Here is a 21,022-nt window from a genome sequence, read left to right as displayed (position 1 = left end):
CCCCGCCCCCGCCATCATCTGTACCATCCTTACTTGAAAAACTCCCATTGTCACAAATCTTTTGATGTGGATACTTTCCCTTGAGTATAGATACATTTTCTAGAATTCCTAATCTTTTTTCTGGCATGAACTACACTTGCAATGCATCAAATGTGACTTCCAGTTTTTGTTTATTTAAAGAATAGGAAGAATTTAGAAAATTACAGAGTAACCAGAGTGCTGAATCTTTGTATATTTTTATGATTATTTTCTGATCTGCTACATGGCTTCATCCATACCTAGTTAAAAAGAAGTTGTTAGAGTGACTCATCACCATAGAGTCATTCAGATGTCAGGGAGGAAGAAAACTTTCCGGTACCCTTCTAGGTTCTTCTGGCTGGTCTAAGAGTTAAATTGACATGAGACAGATTAACAGGAGAAAATCAAATTTAATTTTATACTTATGGGAATCCCACATACATGAGAGGGTTAGAGACAGAAAGGTAAAATGAGGTATATATGACGTCCTGAGCTAGGGAAGGGGATAGGAGTCTGGGGCTTTCAAGGACAGGAGGGTCATTCACAGGATGATAAGCAGAAGAGCACATGTATGGGTAATTAGACGTTTGCCTTGACATATAGATGGAGCCACTTAGACAAAATCTGTCTCTGGTTATAACTCTTTTCTGGGAAAAATCCCCAACTTAAATTCTTCTAGCTAGTTAAGGGAGGGGCAGTAGTTTCTCTTGAACCCTCAGGGTCTGGATTACCTTTAGTTCAAAATAATCCTCATGCAAAAGTGATACATTTTGGGGAGGCTAATTCTGAACCTCTATACAGATTACTAAACTTTGTTTTCTCAGGGGCTATATTTTACATGCAGAATTCCCCAATTTTTATATAACTTATTAAATTACGCAATTAAAGTTATAAGCCTGGGAAAGAATATTGAGAACACAAAGGTGAAAGTACCGACAAGCAAACATCATAGTTCCTGTGATTAGAAGGCAGAAAGTAGAACATAGCCTACCAGTGGTCAGGAGGATTGTAAAGCATGGGTTAATCTGTTGAGTTAGCTGTTAAAAAGGTCCAAAATTTTTTTTTATTTTAAACTAAAAATAAAGTTATAATTATTAAAATGTGATTTATATTATATTTAACAAAATTTAGATTATGATTGTAATTATATACTACTTCTTTAGAACAAATCATGTGTTTTGTTTTGTGTATTTTTTTAAGTTAAACTGTATGGTACGTAATATGTTACATTTTACTTCATGTTTGAATTTTATATTGAATAATATAGACTTATTTTAGAAAACCATTTAAAAGATAATCAAGTGAAAACAAAAACAAAACAAAACAAAAAGATAATCAAGTGTTTCACAGGCCTCTCATATATTTTATGTTACAAGTTTGTCATTTGAAGCATCTGAATTAATTTTCTCTTCTTCAGTTGTTAACTGGTCTTCTCTGCTGGATTCTTATTAGTCAATGACAATGGGTCTGACTCAGATAGTTCCAACATCCCTGTCTGGATTTAGTGTAATCCTGCATTTTTAACAGTATTTGCTATTTACTTTGCAATTGGATTGCATTATTTGATAATCAGTCAGAACCTGACTGATGGATGTTAGAAAGGGAGGAGTGTTTGGGTACTAATTTTATAAATGATCAGCTCATTAGTAAATATTTTCATATAATGATTACTTTTTCTTCCTTATACATCTCAGTGAATATGGTGTTTCATAAAAGGAATGTTTAGCTAATGAGGACCCTCTGTATATCTTAGAAACGATAAATAAAAAACATTATTCCATTCTTTGAAAAACTTAAGTTGATAATATCATCTGAAGAATAGATAGAAAAAAACAGACTTGAGAATCCTGACTTGGCTATTTACCAAACGGGTAACTTTGAACAAATCACTTTACTTCTCTGTCCCTCATTTTCCCTTGTGTAAGGGGAAGGGGTCAGATTAAATCATTTCTAAATTCTTCTTGCTCTAACAAAACTAAATATCTAAAATATTTGCCAGTTATCATCTATATGTTTCTTAGGATTTAAATGTTTGTACTAGGTATTATTGCACAAAAATCACAAGAGTGAGCAGGTGAGTGTAATTTTAAGCATCAGTTTTACCAGATGCATTTTGTATCTGTGGTAGGTTGGGCAGGTCAGATTCTTTCAAAACAAACTCAGTGGGGGATTCAATTTGTTTTCAGGAAGAAGTTTTATCAGAACATGTTGTTAGACAGTGTATTTCCACCTTCAAAGACAGAAGGTAAAGACAGTCTTTTTAAACCATTTTGTCTTTCTGAATCAGATAGGAAAAGAAGAGGCACAACTGAACACAGTAAGATGAAGAAAAAAATAAGTGAATAGACATTTTTTTTATAAAGATGTTAGACTTATACCTTCACACCTTTTACATTGTTTTCCTCCAAACGTTTGGGTCTTTTTTGGTTTTCTTTTTTACATGTATACTGGGCTGTTGAGAGTTTGAATTTTGGGTTGTTAACTTTAGTTTTACCTGCCATTTATTCTGGATTCTTGCTGATAGTAGAAGAATAATTTCTGCCTGCTGGCCATCTGGGATTCTACTCCTAGACTTTCTGACTCAGTAGCTTTTCCCCAAATCTGTGTACTTCAGACAAAGAGCTCAGCTCTGTGTGCCTCTTTCTACTCCCCACCTGCTGTTTAGAGCATTCACATGTAGATATAGCAGTACCATTTTACTCCCCAGCCTCACAAAGTTCAGAGGTTGGAATGGACCATTGTTCTTTAGTGCCACCCTCTTGCTGTCCTGATTGTAAACCATACCTCCACTCTTGCCTCAACCTGAATGTCAGAGAGTAAGACTAAACGTGATGTGAAGTTGGGGAAAAAACCAGCACCTTCTGATGTATGCAAAACCTGGACAGTACATTTTGGGGAAGTATCTGCCAAGCAATCAGAGAGCATTCTATAAACAACATGTAAACTAATAACTTAAAATTTATATTTAGCCCTCACATTTTTGCAGTATTAAATGAAATACTTTTGTATTTAATTATTTATTCTAGACTTTTTATTGTAACCAGATTGGTGAATGTTTCTAAAACACTCCTGTTATAATGATGGTTTACATATACTTTATCATTCTAAAAGTAATATAATTACATTTATATTTTTACACAACATCATTTAGTCATGATTTAGCAGGTTACTGTTAATAGAATTCTTGTCTGAGTAATACATTGTATATAGGTAACATATAAATATAAATAAGTTTAAGAATTACCGTAACCTTTGCTACACATTACTAAAAGTTATGTATTGCCCAGTTCATGATATGTTAAAACCCAGGAATTACTATTATAGGTATTTATTTTCTTTCTATGTTACTTATGTCTAAAACAATGGTAAATATTGTTTTTCAAATCCTTTGGTGATGTGACTTTAAAAATATACTATTTCTTAAAAGATTTTAAAATGCTCAAACAATGATCACTAGCTAGCATTATAACATTTAATCATTTTAGTACATTCAAATATAACAATGGTTTATACATATTGTCCAATGGACTTATTTCCAAATGGAAGCCAACTTTGTTGTATGTTAAATAAATTTGGAATAACATTTATGATTTGAAAATATTGTAAAGCATCCAGTTGCTCCTGAGGCTTAAGGTGATCACATTTAGGGACAGAAATTTAGGATTTTTGTTTATGGCAGTACAATGGGCCTATTGTGGTGGTGTGGATCTCAAAATAAGAAGATGAGACCAGACCAGGGAATGTGTATACTGCTAGAATCACTGCTGTGATTTTTGAGTGGCCCAGTAATTGAGGAGGTCTAGCTGTTGTGTCCAGAGAATATTATTGCTTAGGGAAGTGGAAGTGCACAGGAGGGCGAAACCTTGTCTTCAGCCTGCTTCATTAACCTCTAATTCAAAAGAAACTATGGCTATAGTTTGTGAATAGGTGACTTCCTTGCTTAATACCCTTCAAGGGTCATAACTGCTCTTCGAGTAAATTTGAAACTCAACAGTTTGCAGGGCTTCAGTGTAATCTGGCTCCTGTCCTGTCTGTCTCATTCTGTAATACATTCCCGTACTCTACTCTGTAGACAAACTAAGATTGTCACAGTGCATGATCCCTACATACCTTCTCACTCCTCTTCCAGCCATCACTCTAGGGGGCTTCCCATTCTCTTCCCTTTGCCTGGAATACTTGGCTTCTCACTTTTCTTCAGTTCATTTCTCCTTTATCTTTCAGATCTCAGTTTGGTGTCACTTCTGCTTAGACTCCTACTTGTATCTTTCAGGCTGAGATGCCTTCTTCAGATCTTTCTAGTTTCCTATATTTTTGCTTATACTGCCCTCATCTAAGCTATGTGGTTAGTGCTTGGCACATCTGTCTCTCCCCTCTGAGTGTAGAGAATGTGAGCTGCATCCAGGCAGATGCTGGGTCTTGTTCTGTATTAGGTGGATAGCTTCTCACACCATGTTCTACTTAATACATACTCAGCAAGGACCTCTTGAATGACAGCTGAATGAAAGAAAACCAGGCATAAACCCAAAGGATGGACTGGGAATGGTAACCTTCAAGAACATGAAGTAGCATCTCAATTAGGGAAGATGATACTCAATATTTTTAAGACTCTTGATACATATTATCACAATATTTTTGGAAAATGTTAAGGACATCTAGATCTTATCAGAGTTCACCTTGAAATGATCACTCAACAGTTTGGGATACTCTACTTTTTGTTTGTTACAAATCTGTGAAAATTCTAGCTAATTTAAGGGATCAAAACTGGTATAGTATATAAAATTTTACACTTATTTCCTTTTTATTGGGACAAATGGTGTAAAAACTATTCCCCTCTGTGATATTTTTTAATCTCCTTTTCTCATTTTTTCTCTTGAGTATATGGCTAATTAATTTTTGTGAGTTCTTTAAATATCTAAAATATTAGCCTTTGATCATTTATGCTGTAATTGTTTTTCTTACACTTTTAAGTTTAACCTGATTAATGCACTTTTTTTTTAGAGGTACCTGTTAAAAATATTTAGATAGCCATATTTATTATTAATATTTTCTCTGTCAACTTGTATTACTTTTCTAAAACAGCTTTTGTTTACTATGGTAAAATATAAATTTTTGTAGGAGTTTTAAAAATAGATATAATCAGAAGGAGTCATAAGAAATCTCTGCAGTTTTGTAAAAAATCAAACTGTACTTTTCAAATCTAGATATTTCTATCGACAATATGTGTGAAGTTCTTGCTGTGACATTATGTATTTTATAAAGGACTCTTTTTAATATCTACTTAATATTTTAATGTGTGCATATACCATAATGTTTTAGCCAAATCTCTATTATGGAACATTTACTTTCAGCTTATTGATATAGAAAATTCTACAATGAACATTCTTTTTCATATAATTTTGTGCATCTTTGTAATTTTACCCCAGGATAAATTATTTTTAGAAGAATTTCTGCATCCTAGGGTATATAATAGTTTAAGGTTATTGATACTTTTTGCTAATTGCCTTCCATGAAAGAGATACCAGCTTACACCCATCACGCAGTGTGTGAGAGGGCCCATTTTCTTGCTCCATTATCAAAACTGAGTATTTTAATTTTTAGTGTTCTTTACAAACCCAATTTCTGTCTCTTTGTAGGCTAATAGTCTGAACAACAGCACTGATTAATTCTCTAAAAATAGTGAATAAAGTATTTTAAAATTCATCCTTAAAAATAATACGTGTTAGTTTAAATGAAATTTAAGGCAACTCTTAGAAGTGAAAAACAAAATGAGAACACAAATCCAGACAGGAGAGAGAAAGCTGAAAGACCATTTGCTAGTCTCTGGGTTCTCTCAGCTTTGGTTTTAACTGTGACACAGGTAATTAGAGGTAATTAGAGGGAATGTCCAGGCCCAGTGTATTGATGGGAAGTTAGGTTGGAGAAAATTGCGCAAATCCGTTATTCTCTAAGAGCTGTATATGCAGTGAAAAAGTGAACCAAGGTGAGGGATATATTCCACAAATGGAGATAATAAAGATTTTTCTGTTGGTTTTAGCCCAAGATGGATGGGGGAAAGTAGGTTTGCCTGAAAATTGATAACCATAACCTAACTTCACACAGATTGAGGGTTAGGATTCACATTACTTGCAAGAAATGAAAAACTCTTAAGGTAAAATTTTTATTTAAATAGGGACCTGCTGGTGGTACCCCTGAGTACCTGGCAGTCAAAAACACAAATACTCTCTTGAAGAATGCATCTTTAACCCATGTCTCAAAGGATTCTCACCGATAATGTTTCACACATACACACACACACTTACAAAACATATAAGGAAACAGGAAAGCATCAGCAAAATAAAAAAGAGTCATATTCACAAGGATTTCAAAAATTGGAACTATAGATACAGAATGCAAAATAAGTATGCTTAAAGAAATAAAAGAAGGCTTGAAAAATGTAAGGAAGAAATAACTGACTAAAAAATGACCAATTTGTCAAATAAAACTTCTAGAAATGAAAAATGTAAAAGTTGAAATTAGAAAATCCATGGATAAGTTAAATGACACGATAGAGACAGGGGGGAAGAAAACTGGCAAATTAGAAGAAATTCTGAAGTGATTGCCCAGCGTGTGACACAGAGAGACAAAGAGATGAAAAACATGAAAGGGGATAGAGTGACAAATAGCTAATCAGAGTTCCATAAGGGGATAATAGGATAGAGAGAAGATATTCAAAAAGACAAGTCTGAGAACTTCACAAAATTAACGAAGGCTAGGAATACTCAGATACAATGTAAGAAAGATTGGGGGAAAACATACACACCTAGAAAAATCACAGTGATTCTGTGATTCTATGCAGAATATTAAAGACAAGATCTAAAAAGCAGCAGAGAGAAAGGCCAGATGGAGTGACAGACTATCAGCTCTCTATGTGACATGTCAACCACATCAAAGGAAACCAGAAGACTGCAGAATAATGCCTTAAAATTGCTGTGAGAGAATAAGTTAAAATAGTATACTCAGCGAAACTATCTCCTAAGAAAAACATGATTCCGTTGAGAGGATGAACAAAGTCAAAGTTGATTCTTTGAAAAGAAAATAAAAACTGAGAAACTTCTGGCAAGAAAGAAACAGAAGTAACAAAAATAATGTCAGAAATGAAAAAGGACCCATAGTTATAGGTGTTACAGAAAGTTTAAAAATTATAGGCAAATAATATAAACATCATTTTGAACAATTATAAAACTATCAAAAGAAATTAAGCACTATCTAAATAAGTGGGAGATATAATCTGGAATTTGATAAACATCCTCAAATTTATATAAAGGAGTAAAAGAACAGGACAGGAGAAACTACCCAACCACCTCTTAAAGTCTTTTCATGAAGCTGTTATACAATGGAGTATTGCACAGTCATAGATAAATTGATTAATGTCCCAGGGAGCAGAGATCAGTGAGAAAAGGACAAATTCACAAATAACGTTGGAATAATTGAATGTCAAAATTTAAAAAAACATGAAAATTATTCCCAATTGGGAACCAAACACAAATACGAAAGAGAAAAGTATGAAAGAATTAAAAAGTTGTGTGGAACTTTAAATTTTGGTTAAAAAAATAGGTAAATAATTTTATATCCTCTGGATACCTATAATTTTTAAAGTAAATATTTCATAAATTTGATAGCATTAAAATAGAAATTCAGTGTTCATCATAAAACACTATTAAAAATAGAGAAACGGGGCTTCCCTGGTGGTGCAGTGGTTGAGAGTCTGCCTGCCGATGCAGGGTACACGGGTTCGTGCCCCGGTCCGGGAAGATCCCACATGCCGCGGAGCGGCTGTGCCCGTGAGCCATGGCCGCTGAGCCTGCGCGTCCAGAGCCTCTGTCCGCAACGAGAGAGGCCACGGCGGGGAGAGGGCCGCGGACCCCAAAAAAAAAAAAAAAAAATAGAGAAACGACAGGCCACAAATAGAGAGAAGTATTTGGACCACATAACCAACAAAAGATTACCTCTAGAATGAATGTATAACCCTAAAAATCAATAAGGAAAAGACAAAAGAAAGTTTACAGAAGCCATAGGCAGACACTTTATAGAACAAATGTGAAAAGATAATGAAATATTGCAATGATAATTAATGGTAATAATTTAAAAAATGAAAATTAAAACTACAAGGGATACCATCTTATATCCCCATATTGACAAAAATGAGATCCTGTATTAATAAGGATGTGGAGCATGGAAACTCTTTATACAGTGCTACTGAGACATATAAATTGATACAATTATTTGGGAAGATCTAACAGAGTTGAAGTTGTGCGTATCCTGTGAATTATCAATGTCACTCTAGAAAGTTTTGCAGATGTGCACAAGAAAGTCTTCACCAGAAGAAAGTCTTTAGCAGAAGAATATTCACTGTGCCTTTTTTCCCTTTTGTAATACTAAATCTTGAAGATAATTTAAATATCCATTTAAATGAATACACTGTAGTTATCATATAGTATAATACTTTATAGTGGTAAAAATGAAAGAACTACAGCTGTAATCATCAACAAATATGAATCTCACAATCGCAAAATTCAGCATAAATAAAGCAAATCATGGAAAATTATAAGCAGCATAATCATATTTTTATGAAAATTGAGAACATGCAGAATCAAATAGATTAATTAGTAATAGATATTTAAGATTAGGACACTAAATAAAAGCAAAGAAATCATAAACATGGAATTCAAGATAGTATTTAACCTCTGACAGTAGGCAGGGGTATTGAATCAGAGCAGGTTCTATTTTTTTTTTGTGTGGTATGCGGGCCTCTCACTGTTGTGGCCTCTCCCTTTGCGGAGCACAGGCTCTGGACGCGCAGGCTCAGTGGCCATGGGTCACGGGCCCAGCCGCATGTGGGATCTTCCCAGACTGGGGCATGAACCTGTGTCCCCTGCATCGGCAGGAGGACTCTCAACCACTGCGCCACCAGGGAAGTCCAGAGCAGGTTCTATTTTTTAACCAAGATGGGGACACATTGTTGATATTTCTTTAACATTTAAGTTACATTATTTGTTTACAATGAAATGTATAACACATATAGAAAAAATAAAGAGAACACAGGACAAAAATGTACAGCTCAATAAATTGCCACAAAGCACACACCTGCATGATCACTACATAAGTAATAATTATGTCCTCCCTGCCAGAAATTATGTCCTCCTTGCCCTCCAAATGTAATCACTATCCTTATAGATTTATTATCTATGAATGCTTCCTTAAACCCTATTGGTTTCTTTGCTCCTGTTTTTTTGTTTTTTATTTAACAGTTAATTATTTTGTGTCTGGCATCTTTGGTTAACATTACATGGGTGGATTCATACATTTTATACATGTTGCTAAATGTCTATAGCTCTTTCATTTTCATTGTATATTTTTCCATGGCATGAACACATCACAGTGTCTCTATCCATTCCACTGTTGATGGACATGTAGGTTGTTTCTAGTTTGGGTCAATTATGAATAATCATGCTCTATAGTTTTGTCCATGTTTCTTAGTATACAACATGATGATCCTAAAAACACTAAATGTATGGTTTATATATTATTTGTGTGTATTAAACATTACAAAATAAAATAATGTAAGAAACTCCCTTTGCAAAATTAATAGGTAGTGAATGGTATTGTTGTCTTAATTTCACTTTTTGATCACCACTCGTGGTAAACATGTTTTATATTTTACTTTGAATGTTATTTGTGAATTGCTATTGATGCTATTTGCCCATTTTTCAATCTATGTAGTACTTTTTTTTGATTTGCAAGTATAGCTGATTCACTTTGTTATAAAGCAGAAAATAACACACCATTGTAAAGCAATTATAGTCCAATAAAGATGTTTTTAAAAAATAAAATAATTGTACTATCCCTTATCTTTAAAAAAATATTTTATACAGCAGGTCCTTATTAGTTATCAATTTTATACACATCAATGTATATATGTCAATCCCAATCTCCCAATTCATCCCACCACCGCCCCCACTTGCCCCTCTTGGTGTCCATACATTTGTTCTCTACATCTGTGTCTCTATTTCTGCCTTGCAATCCCTTATCTTATTGGTGAAAAAAAATGTGCTTTTTGGGTTTCCCTGGTGTCGCAGTGGTTGAGAGTCCGCCTGCCGATGCAGGGGACAGGGGTTCTTGCCCTGGTCTGGGAAGATCCCACGTGCCGCGGAGCGGCTGGGCCCACGAGCCATGGCCGCTGAACCTGCGCGTCCGGAGCCTGTGCTCCACAACGGGAGAGGCCACAACAGTGAGAGGCCCGCGTAACGAAAAAAAAAAAAAAAAAGTGCTTTTTAAGGTTGCCCCCATTTTGCTATTTTACTTTAAAATTTTTTAATGGTTTTTAAATTTTTTAAATATTTTAAAATATATCATCACTGAAAATTTTCAAAGATCTAAATCAAAAAAACAAAACAAAACCCCCTAAAGGACAACATCATTTTAATTCCCTCTTCCCAATTAACTGTTGTCAATATTCTGGTATCTGTCCCTTGTGACTAAATACACATATATATTTATATTACTATTATAGTGAACATATATAATACATAATATATGTTATATATTATTATATACATATATTTATATACGTACATATGTATGTATTATATCAACCTTTAAAAATATCTACATATCCATACGTACATAGTTTTTATTTATTTATTTATATTTTGGCCGCGTTGGGTCTTCGTTGCTGCGTGCGGGCTTTCTCTAGTTGCGGCGAGCAGGGACTACTCTTTGTTGCGGTGCGCAGGCTTCTCATTGCGGTGGCTTCCCTTATTGCGGAGCACGGGCTCTAGGAGCACGGGCTTCAGCAGTCGTGGCATGCAGGATCAGTAGTTGTGGCTCACAGGCTCTAGAGTGCAGCCTCAGTAGTTGTGGCGCACGGTCTTAGTTGCCCCTCGGCATGTGGGATCTTCCCGGACCAGGGCTCGAACCCATGTCCCCTGCATCGGCAGGCGGACTCTCAACCACTGCGACACCAGGGAAGTCCCATAGTTTTACAAAAAGGAATTTTTTCCTGCCTAATAGAACACATTTTCCCCCAAAAATATAGTTGTACACCAACATTTAAATATATTTGGATGATATTCCATTGTATATATATACTAATTGTTCATTCAACAAATATTTATAATACTGTATAGTAATAATAATACTGTATAGTAGCATTATTTTATAGGCATTGGGAACAAAGGGATGCACAAAACACCAGGGGTGGAGTTTGAATGATACTGGGGAAAATATAGAGTAAACAAATAAATATTTCATATAACATAAGGTAATAATTAGTACTATGAAGGAAAAAAAGCAAGGAAGAAGACAGAGAGTAATAGGTTGGCATGAGAGTATCTGGTACTCAAGTAAGGCACCCTAAATGAACAGGAACATAACTGAATTGTGGGAGCCCACCATGCCAGTATCTAGGGCAAAATCATCTTAGAGAAAGAACAAATGCAAGTCCACAAGGCGAGCCTTTAAAATAAAAAAAAAGCAATTTGATACTGGTTCACATTTAGGTTACTTCCAATTATTAAAAATTTTAAACAAATTTCGAGAAACCATTTTTGTTAAAAGACTTCTTAAATTACTGCAGGTGCTCTAACTGTTCTCAATTTTCATACCCACTTTTCCCCTATTGTATGTTTTCATGGATATACTGATAAGAAGATATGAAAGTGTATCTGGAAGAAAGTTAATCTGATGCCATCTTACTCTATAGGCCTAATTCATATTTTTTAGAGGAAAAAATGAAAGTTTTAGAAAGGAAAAGTTTTCCAAAAAAATTAGAATATAGAATGTTGAATTTAGAGGGGAATTTTTATAGCTAAGGCAAAAAATTAAAATGCCTTGGGTTGTGCTGCTACTTAATTTCTTTTTATGCCATTTTAATATCATGGAACTTTTAATAAAATCACTTAAAAATAAGAACTTTGACACATAAATTTTTAAAATCTCCCTTAGGTCGCTGATGCCAAGTCTTTCTCAGGACCTTTTAACGTCTTGCCTGTGAAGACAAAATGGAGTAACATTGGTTTTCATATCCTTCTATTTGATCTGGAAAACCTTGTTGAACTTTTGCTGCCAACTCCAATCTGTGACGTTGACCCTTCCAATTCATTCTATGGCAGTGAGATCCTGAGAAGAGCCAAAAGCACAGTAGAGAAGAAAACACTGACACTGAAAAGAAATAAAACTGCCTGTGGTCCTCTCTCAGTGGAGGCACAAGCCAAGCCTGTTAGTGAAAGCCCAGCTCAAGGAGAAAATACCATGAAGTTATCAGAAGAAAATGATGGCATTAAAAGGCAGAAGAAAATAAAGAGCTCCAAAAAGATGCACCCTAAGCAATCTAGAAAAGTCAATGCCAACCTCACAATAGACACAGCTAAATTGCTCCTATCTTGCCTTTTGCCATGGGGAGTGGATAAAGAATTAGACAATCTTTGTATTAAGCATCTCAATATTTTAAAGCTTCAGGGTCCCGTTTCTTTAGGACTTGCTTCAAATGAAGATCACTTCTCATTGATGCTGCCAGGTTGGGATTTATGCAATGCTGAAATGAAAAAAGACTATTCAAAAGTAAATTTGTTTTCCAGAAAAGTTTTGGACTTGTCAAATAAATACACTTCCACTCTTCCAAATCAGGCTGGGATGCCAAGAAGACCGGAAAATAATTCTGATTCTTTGCAAGAGCCAAACACTATAGTTTACTTATTGAGCAAACTATTTTTAGTTAATAAGTTAGTTAACATGCCTTTAGAACTGGCATGTGGAATTGACAGGTAAGACATGCTTAGAGATTTTGACTATTCTTATTTACGACATTAAAAATTATCATTATTTGTTATATTTGGCTCTCTAACCTCCCTCCTCCCCCTCCCTCCCTCCTCTCCTTCCTTCCTTCCTACCTTCCTTCCTTCCTTTAGATGAAGAGTAAATATGCAACATCTCCTTTAGCTTAAAACAATTTTAAGAAAATCTTCCTTTTAATTCTTTGAGATTGGAGACACTTGGGCAATAAATCTATATGTTTAAAAATTTATTCATCCAACAAATATCCATTGCTCTCATAATATGTGCCAGGAAATTCACAGTACTGGATGCTGAATGATTCAATAGATAGATAGATAGGTAGATAGATTCACACACACCTTGAAATCCATTATACTTGTTGTGAATTAAGTACGAACAAAAAACATTTAAATAAATGCCTATGATGATATACTTCATATATCATTAGGAAAGGAAAAATTTGAAAATTTCGTACCTCAAATCCCACTGTTTAATTCATACTTCAGCATATTAAAATAGAAGAGGTTATCATTAATTCACTTATAGAAAGTACAGTTTAGTAGTAATAGGCATTGTTTTTTGAGTGTTTAATATCTACTAGTCACCATGTAAGCCCTTTACATACATGATTTCACTTCATGTGCACAGCAAAGCTGGGGTTTAGGTACGATTATTTTGCTTATTGTATAGATGAGGATATTGAGGCTTATGGAGAGAAAGTATCAACCCCAATATTAATTCAGAGCCTTACAAGCTGATTCAAGGCTGGGCATCAATCTAACTCCAGAGCCTGATTGCTAACCTTGACTCTGTGTTTACCTTCTCCCACTGCTAAAATTCAATATACTTTTTCGTAGTCTGATGTTAGAAGATTGGATTCAATTCATCAAGTGCTTACTGAATATGTCTTTTTTTTTTTTTTTTTTTTTTTTTTTTTACCATTTAATTCTCATATAACCCTTTGACTTTTTTCGGTACGCGGGCCTCTCACTGCTGTGCCCTCTCCCGCTGCGGAGCACAGGCTCCGGACGCGCAGGCTCAGCGGCCATGGCTCACAGGCCCAGCCGCTCCGCGGCACGTGGGATCCTCCCAGAACGGGGCACGAACCCGTGTCCCCTGCATCGGCAGGCGGACTCTCAACCACTGCGCCACCAGGGAAGCCCTGAATATGTCTTTAACACTAGCTCATAGAGGAAATATAAATAAATTTCTCATTTGGGTAGGAACTAACTGAAATGATGAAGATAATGCACATGAAATAAGTTGAAAACACTGAAGGAACAAGGAGAAATATTTGTAGTATAGGTAAGTATTATAGGTGGTCAGAGTAAAGAGAATAATTAGTGTGAGATGAAACCATCAGAAAGCCTTTATAGAAGATGTGCCGTTTGAACTGCTCAGTACATGGTGGTAAATAGTCCTTGACATTTCTATTCTTTGGTAAGAGCTCAGTTCAACAAATATCTGTGTCAGGTACTAGATAATAGAGTTCCTGCCTTCAGTGAACCTACAGTCTGGTAGCAAATCCATATGGATTATGTAGATTCAGTGTTAAGCTCCCTATCATTATAATGCTTCCAAGCTATAGGGTTTTCCATTTTCTGTTTGGTGGCCCTAATAATGAGAAAACAGAGACTGTGAATTTCATTATTCATATACTTAATTTTCCTCTATTTTCTTTTCTTCTGTTCATTACTATACATATATATATATATATATATACACTTATATAATATATAACTTCATATTTAAAATTTATATATATAATATATATGTATTTTAATTTCAGTTAGGCACTTTTCTTTCTATTACTAAGAAAATTAAATAACACCTAAAGTATGATAAAAAAAATTGTAGTCAGCCAAGCCTGAAAACCTGAGAATGAACCCTGGTTTTGTTGTTAAACTAGTCATGTGGCTTTGGACTAGTCACTTAGCCCCTCTGGGCCTTGCTTTCCTCATTTACAAAATGAGATGAATAGAATAGGTGATCATCAAGATTTTTTCAAATTCTTAAAAACAACTTATATTTGTTAGCCTAATCATGATCCCACAAGAGCAGATGAGGGATTCAGTTATTGTCGCCAGAGGTTTTCATTCTAAGTTTGTTCCAGATACTAAATACAGGATGTGAAGGATATATCTGGTGCCCTTTAGGGGAGATTAAGGGCTTTCAGCATGCTTTCCATTAAATGGCCTTAAAATCATTGCCACACATTAGTTAATCTTTACAAAATTCTGCATTAAAACAAATTATTGAATGGCGGTGTCAGGATTAGAGACTGCTTCCCTAAATAAGCCATTTCAGATTTGATCTGCTATTGGAGACTGCATGTTATATTTAGGGAAATCAAAACAATGTGTATTGGATTTGTCACTCCAAATCCTTCCAATAAATTTGGCCATTTTGCTAACATTTCACTGTGGCTGTAAAGGTGGAGAAATCTTTGTATGCTTAACAACTGAGTGTGTGACGAAACTGAATTTTAAGGAAAGAGCTATCTGCCTATGAGAATATCCCTGGATAGTATCTGAATGTCCTCTCATCGAATCAATGGACTAGGGTAAAGCCTGTCTTCATCAAGTCCTGATGGTACCTGGGGATAATTTTTTGGCAGCTATGAACATATTAGGATTCAAAAATTTATTACGTTAGCCACAAATCACATGACCTAAAGTCGCAAGGTCCCTCCAGTAAAAGTGGATCACAAGATAATTCTGGTAAACTAAGATTCACAATTCACTTGGGGTTAGGGTTTTAGGTAAGTTAAAGTGGGGAAAAAAGATTCACTGAAGAGAATAATGTCAAAGATATTGCTAAAAATAATGTGTTCAATTCCCAAATTTGTTAAAGTGCTCATGCAGTCATATTGTCAATTTATTTCTCAAAATGTTTTTTATACATCTTTAATAATATCCTTTGAATCTTATTTCAACAGTTCTTTCACAATGGAGTCTGTGCATAAGAAGATGAAAAGTCCTGGGAATGATATTTTAAATATCTCAAGCTTCTACGGTTATTTACGAAATGGTAAAGGAGTTACAGATACAGTCTAATAATTTTTTTTCTTCTATGAAATAAAAGTGCTATAACTGGATAGCACCCTACAGTTTAGAATAAGAAGTGTGCATGTTTATTGTTTGATTCAGTCTGTATTTTACATGGTTATAGTTTTGTATTCTGTCTATATTTGAAATATACATGAAATTTTGTTATTAAAGTAAATATCTTATAAGACATGTAATATGATAGATTTCATCAAATGATCTTTGAAATACCTAAAAGTCTGAAACTTTTCAGCAAAGGAAACACTTGAATATTAAATTAAGGTCATATGTGATTTATGGGGAATTTACTATATCAATATCTTTATTACCAAATAAGTAATTATTATATTAGAGAGTTTTACAGTTACTTCAGAAGATTATATAATGGTCCTTGAATTCTGAGTAACAGTCTTGGTGTTTAGATTTTCTTTTGATGCCAAATGGCTAATTCATCTCTAAAACCTGCTTCTCCAAATTTTTGACATCTCATTAAATGACAATCCAATCTTTACAGTTATTTAGGCCAAGAACTTTAATGTCATATTGACTTTCCCCTTTTTTCTTGTACCCCACATCCAATGTTTTAGTAATCATGTTGGTTCTACCTCCAGAATACATCCCAGATTCTGACTGCTTCTCTCCACCTACATAGCCAGCCCCCTGGTGTGAGCCTTCATCCCCTCTCGCCTGGATACAGAAGCCTCCTAACTACCCTCTGCTCCTATTCTTGGTTCCTACACTCTATTCCCAACCAAACATCCAGAGTCATCTATTTGAAACTAAGTCAGAACCTCATGCTACTGTTTAAAACCTTTCAGTGGCTTATGTTTCACTCTGAATAAAAGCTACAGTCCTTAGGATAGCTCACAAGGCCCTGTATAACCTGGCTGCTCTACTTTCGTCATCAGACACACCTCCATCTGACCTCATCTCTTTGTACTCATCCCGCTTCACTCCTTCCAGCTTTGCTGGGCTTTTTAACTCTTACCCACACATGACAGGCAGGGTTTAGGGTCTTTGCACTGATTGTTCCATCTGTCTAGAATGCCCTTTCTCCAGATTCCACAGAAGTCAACCTGCTGCTCCCCACCTCCATCCTCCATCCTTCAATTCCTCCTCCAATACCATCTTATCAGTGAAGGTGCCCTCCCTTCTCCCCCCCATACCCTACCCCTTTCCCTGTTTTATCATAATCCTTTTCACTATCTGACATGCTGTATAGCAGTTTTCCATTTGCCACCTACTTCCTGCTACTCAAATGTAAGCTCCAGGGAGGTTATTGGGGGTTTTTTTTTGTTTTTTTTTTACATCTTTATTGGAGTATAATTGCTTTACAATGGTGTGTTAGTTTCTGCTTTATAACAAAGTGAATCAGTTATACGTATACATATGTTCCCATATCTCATCCCTCTTGCATCTCTCTCCCTCCCACCCTCCCTAGGTTATTGTTTTTATGACAGTTTTATTCACTGCTGTGTCCCCAGTTCCTAGAACAATGCCTGCAAGGAATTAAGCAAGTACTTTTGGATTAATGGATGAATAGAAAATAGAACAATGGTTTTGGAGATAAACCACTAAGGTTCAAGATCAAGTTCTGCCACTTACTACTTAACTTTGGGTGTATCTTTTACTCCTTTAAAAGCCGAATTTACTGCATTTGTAAAATGGGAATAAGATTCCAGAATTGATGTGCATTTTGCTTCCAAAGTTGTGCAGTATGTGATCAATACATTGGTATGACCTGAACAACACTGCACAATGGCCCTCTCAGGGCTACTGTAAAGAATATTCGTTTGGGATATTTTAAAGTGAGAGTTTATTAATAGCTTCCAATTATTAAGCCCCTAGTATGTCCAAAGAGTATGCCAATGACTTTACATATATTACCTCAAATAATATATAAACAGCAGTGCACAGTAGGAGGATCTATCTCTGTTACACCCTTGAGAAAATTGGGACTCAGAGAAGTTAGATGATTCACTCATAGTCAACCAGCCGACAAGCTGAAGGGCTAGGATTCCAGTCCAACTCTGTCTAATTCCATACCCCTGTTCTTTCCACTATGTCAGGCCACTTCTCATATTTATGATTACAAGTCATGATTCCTCTATATGATCCAGTCTGGATTGCCAGCCTTCTCCTTAGATAGTAGCCCTTTTTAGGGTTATTTGCTCTAATTTTCATTTTTTTTATAACATAGAATTTAAGGTGCAGTATACGTAGTTTCTGCAGAGACTTAGGGATTTGCTAGCCAGAGCCAAGGAGGCCCCAACTTTTCCTATGACTTCCCAACAAAAGCAGCCTAAGCAACTAGTGTTATTACTGAACAATCTCCCTGATGTTGAGAGGTGGCATTTATAGCATTTAAAATTCAGTTAGGTACTAAGGGAACATAGTTTTATGCTTTATAGTCTCCAGATGGGAGGTGAAGGGAAAGGAGGGATTCACTTCATGCTATTAATTCTATAAAGTCCAAGCCTGAGGAAACCTGGGGTGTTTTCTTTTTATCCTTCCCCCTGAAGTTATAATTAATTCTTTAACTCACTGTTATTGCCAAGAAAAGTTGGCTCTCATTTCCATCTCATATTAACATTTTAACATCACATTCAAGTGTGCTGTGAAGTACCCCATGATGCCAGTAAGTAGTTATAGTTGAGACCGATACTTAGCTTTGATGGTGGAATCACAAGGTCAACAAAGTGAGAGAGGGAGAAAGGAAAGCGATCAAAAGAAAATGCTCTGTTACCTGCTGTGCTCATGAATAAATGGAAAATACAACTTCAAACTCATAGTGTTGTATCATATCACATCTTTTATGTACTGTTCTTGGGCATTTCGAATTCACATCATAGGTTCCATCAGGAGAAAATGATGATATTAATGAGCAGAAGTTTCTTATAGATTTCTTTCATATTGTCAGTTTACATTATATCAATACCTTCTATTACATTTCCCTTCACCACTAATGTGAGATATATATACACACACACACATATCTATTAATATATAAAATGGTAATTCAATGAAAAGCATCTTGGACTAATACTAATTTAAATAGTTGATCCAGGATTTCAAACATTAATTTAAATAGACAATTATAGCAATTTTCCCTCCAGTGCAAGCCTGCATCACTCTTCCTTATCTCACTCCTGGATCTGGAACCTAGATAATATACTTTAGCCATCAGAAAGTCTTAATTCATTGATTTTTTCATTTGGATGATAATATGTTCATTTTCAATTAATGAAAGGGCACTTTTTTTGTGTAGGGAACTGTCGGACACTCTATGGATCAATTTAAATAAACCAAGCCATAGCTCACTCTTAAAATTTCACACTGAACATTAGCGCAAATAGATAGAAAGGACATTTAAAAGGGCAAACTTAAAAAGAAACAATACATAACAAAATGAGTCAAATTAAAACATAAGTGCTATACCTATTGATCAGAGTATATGGCTCGGTAAGGACGAATCAAAGGAAGTCTTTTACAGGATTTTCTGTGTGATAGATACTGATTTATGGCAAGGTAGAATTTCAGGGATTATTTGTATGAGGAAGGCATTGTAAAATTCAGTGATCTGTTCTGGGGGGAATGTTGGTCATTGTATTTTGTTGGCAAAAAGGTACTGAAATAGGTTTAAGGTATAAAGATGAATTTGATTTTATGTGAATGTGTATTAGTATAATTGTTAGAAATATATATATATATATATATATATATAAAGTTAATTAATGTTTCTTGATTCTGGCTATATATGAAAATCATCTGAGATACTTTTAAAAAGTATTAATGCCTGCCCCACCCTCACTCAGGGACCTATTAAACCAGAATCACTGGAAGATTGAACCTGGGCATCAGCGTTTGTGGGGAAAAAAAAGGCTCCCTAGGTGATCCTAATGTGCAGCCAGGGTTGAAGATCATTGGGCTGCATCCATGTGTAATACTCTGAAGATATAAATGTGTTCTATATATTTCTAGGTAAGAGTGAATCCCATCTACCTGAAGCTGACGTTTCACTTTTGAAGCTAATTTCCAGTTGGAAAGACCAGTCTGTCCAGGTATGATACGGTTCATGTTCTTGAAGTTATTGAAGAGTTCCTTGCTGCTGTGGTTCATTCATACTCCCCTTTACCTGAGAGTATACATGAGTAGGTACTCTTGTCCTCACATATTTTCTTCCAGGGTATTTCATTTAATAGGACTGACGCAGAGACTAATAATGAGGGAAAAGTGGAAAATAACATGCAAGGATGTACCAAGTTAAGAGGCATGAATAGAATGGTCTGAGGAAGGGATGTTTATGTTGTTACAGGTAACTTATTGCCCACTGAGGTTTCAGTTGGTGCCAGAAATGTCTACTATTTGATTTCAAAATTGGATATAAAAGTCCCTAGGCTTGTGAATTTGGTAGGTATAATTAGAAATCATTTTTCTATCCTTTTCATCTGTGAGCTGATATAGAGAGTTGGTTTCCTCAATGTCCAATTTAAGTCTTTCTTCTTCTTTTAAGGATCTTTTTGTGGATAGCTTTGAACATTGTACAATAAATATCTGTGCATTGATTAGATGAATATTTATTGGAACTTTATTCTTCATGGGCTTAATAAATGTCAAATTTGCAAGACAAGAATAGCAATAACTCCAATTACAAAGGTTAATTTTGGTTACAGGAAAACAAAGAAAGTCAACTCAGAACAAATTATGGGGGCTGACACCATAAAACCAAATAAACACAGTTGGGATGGTTATTAAAGCCATGGCCTACATGATTTGCCCCTCGCCTAACCTCTTTCTTCATCATTCTCCCCCATTCTTACTAGCCACGTTGATCTGCTTATAATTTCCAGAACATACAAAGCTCATTTCCACCTCAGGACCTTACTATTCTCTCAGGCTGGAATTCTCATTTTTTCCATTCATCATTTGGGTATTTGCTCAAAAGCCAACTCCTCAGAGAAGTCTTCCCTGATCACTCCATCTAATATTGTCACCCTACCTTGCTGCCCCATGCTCCAGTTACCATCACATTATCCAGTTTTATTTTCTTTGTTGTGTTTGCTTTCAGTGGAGATTATACCATTTTCTTTTTTTGCTTGCTTCTGCTAACAGAAGCTTGCTGAGAGCCGGGACTTTGCCTGTCTCAC

At 35.3% G+C, this 21,022-nt stretch overlaps 1 protein-coding gene across 1 annotated transcript in view; it reads left to right on the top strand.

The window, feature by feature from the left end:
* WDR72 (WD repeat domain 72) overlaps positions 1–21,022 on the top strand; it is a 192,082-nt gene that overhangs the window by 93,274 nt on the left and 77,786 nt on the right. Inside the window, exons 14-16 of the mRNA XM_007461914.1 lie at positions 12,001–12,818; positions 15,767–15,858; positions 19,857–19,936. Coding sequence (XP_007461976.1) covers positions 12,001–12,818; positions 15,767–15,858; positions 19,857–19,936 — 990 coding nt within the window. The remainder of the gene's footprint in view (positions 1–12,000; positions 12,819–15,766; positions 15,859–19,856; positions 19,937–21,022) is intronic.

Source organism: Lipotes vexillifer, unplaced genomic scaffold (assembly GCF_000442215.2).
Source record: "Lipotes vexillifer unplaced genomic scaffold, Lipotes_vexillifer_v1.1 scaffold283, whole genome shotgun sequence".
Classification (NCBI taxonomy): Eukaryota; Metazoa; Chordata; class Mammalia; order Artiodactyla; family Lipotidae; genus Lipotes; species Lipotes vexillifer.
Note: the sequence above shows the minus strand (reverse complement) of the source record. Positions and strands in the feature narration are given on the sequence as shown.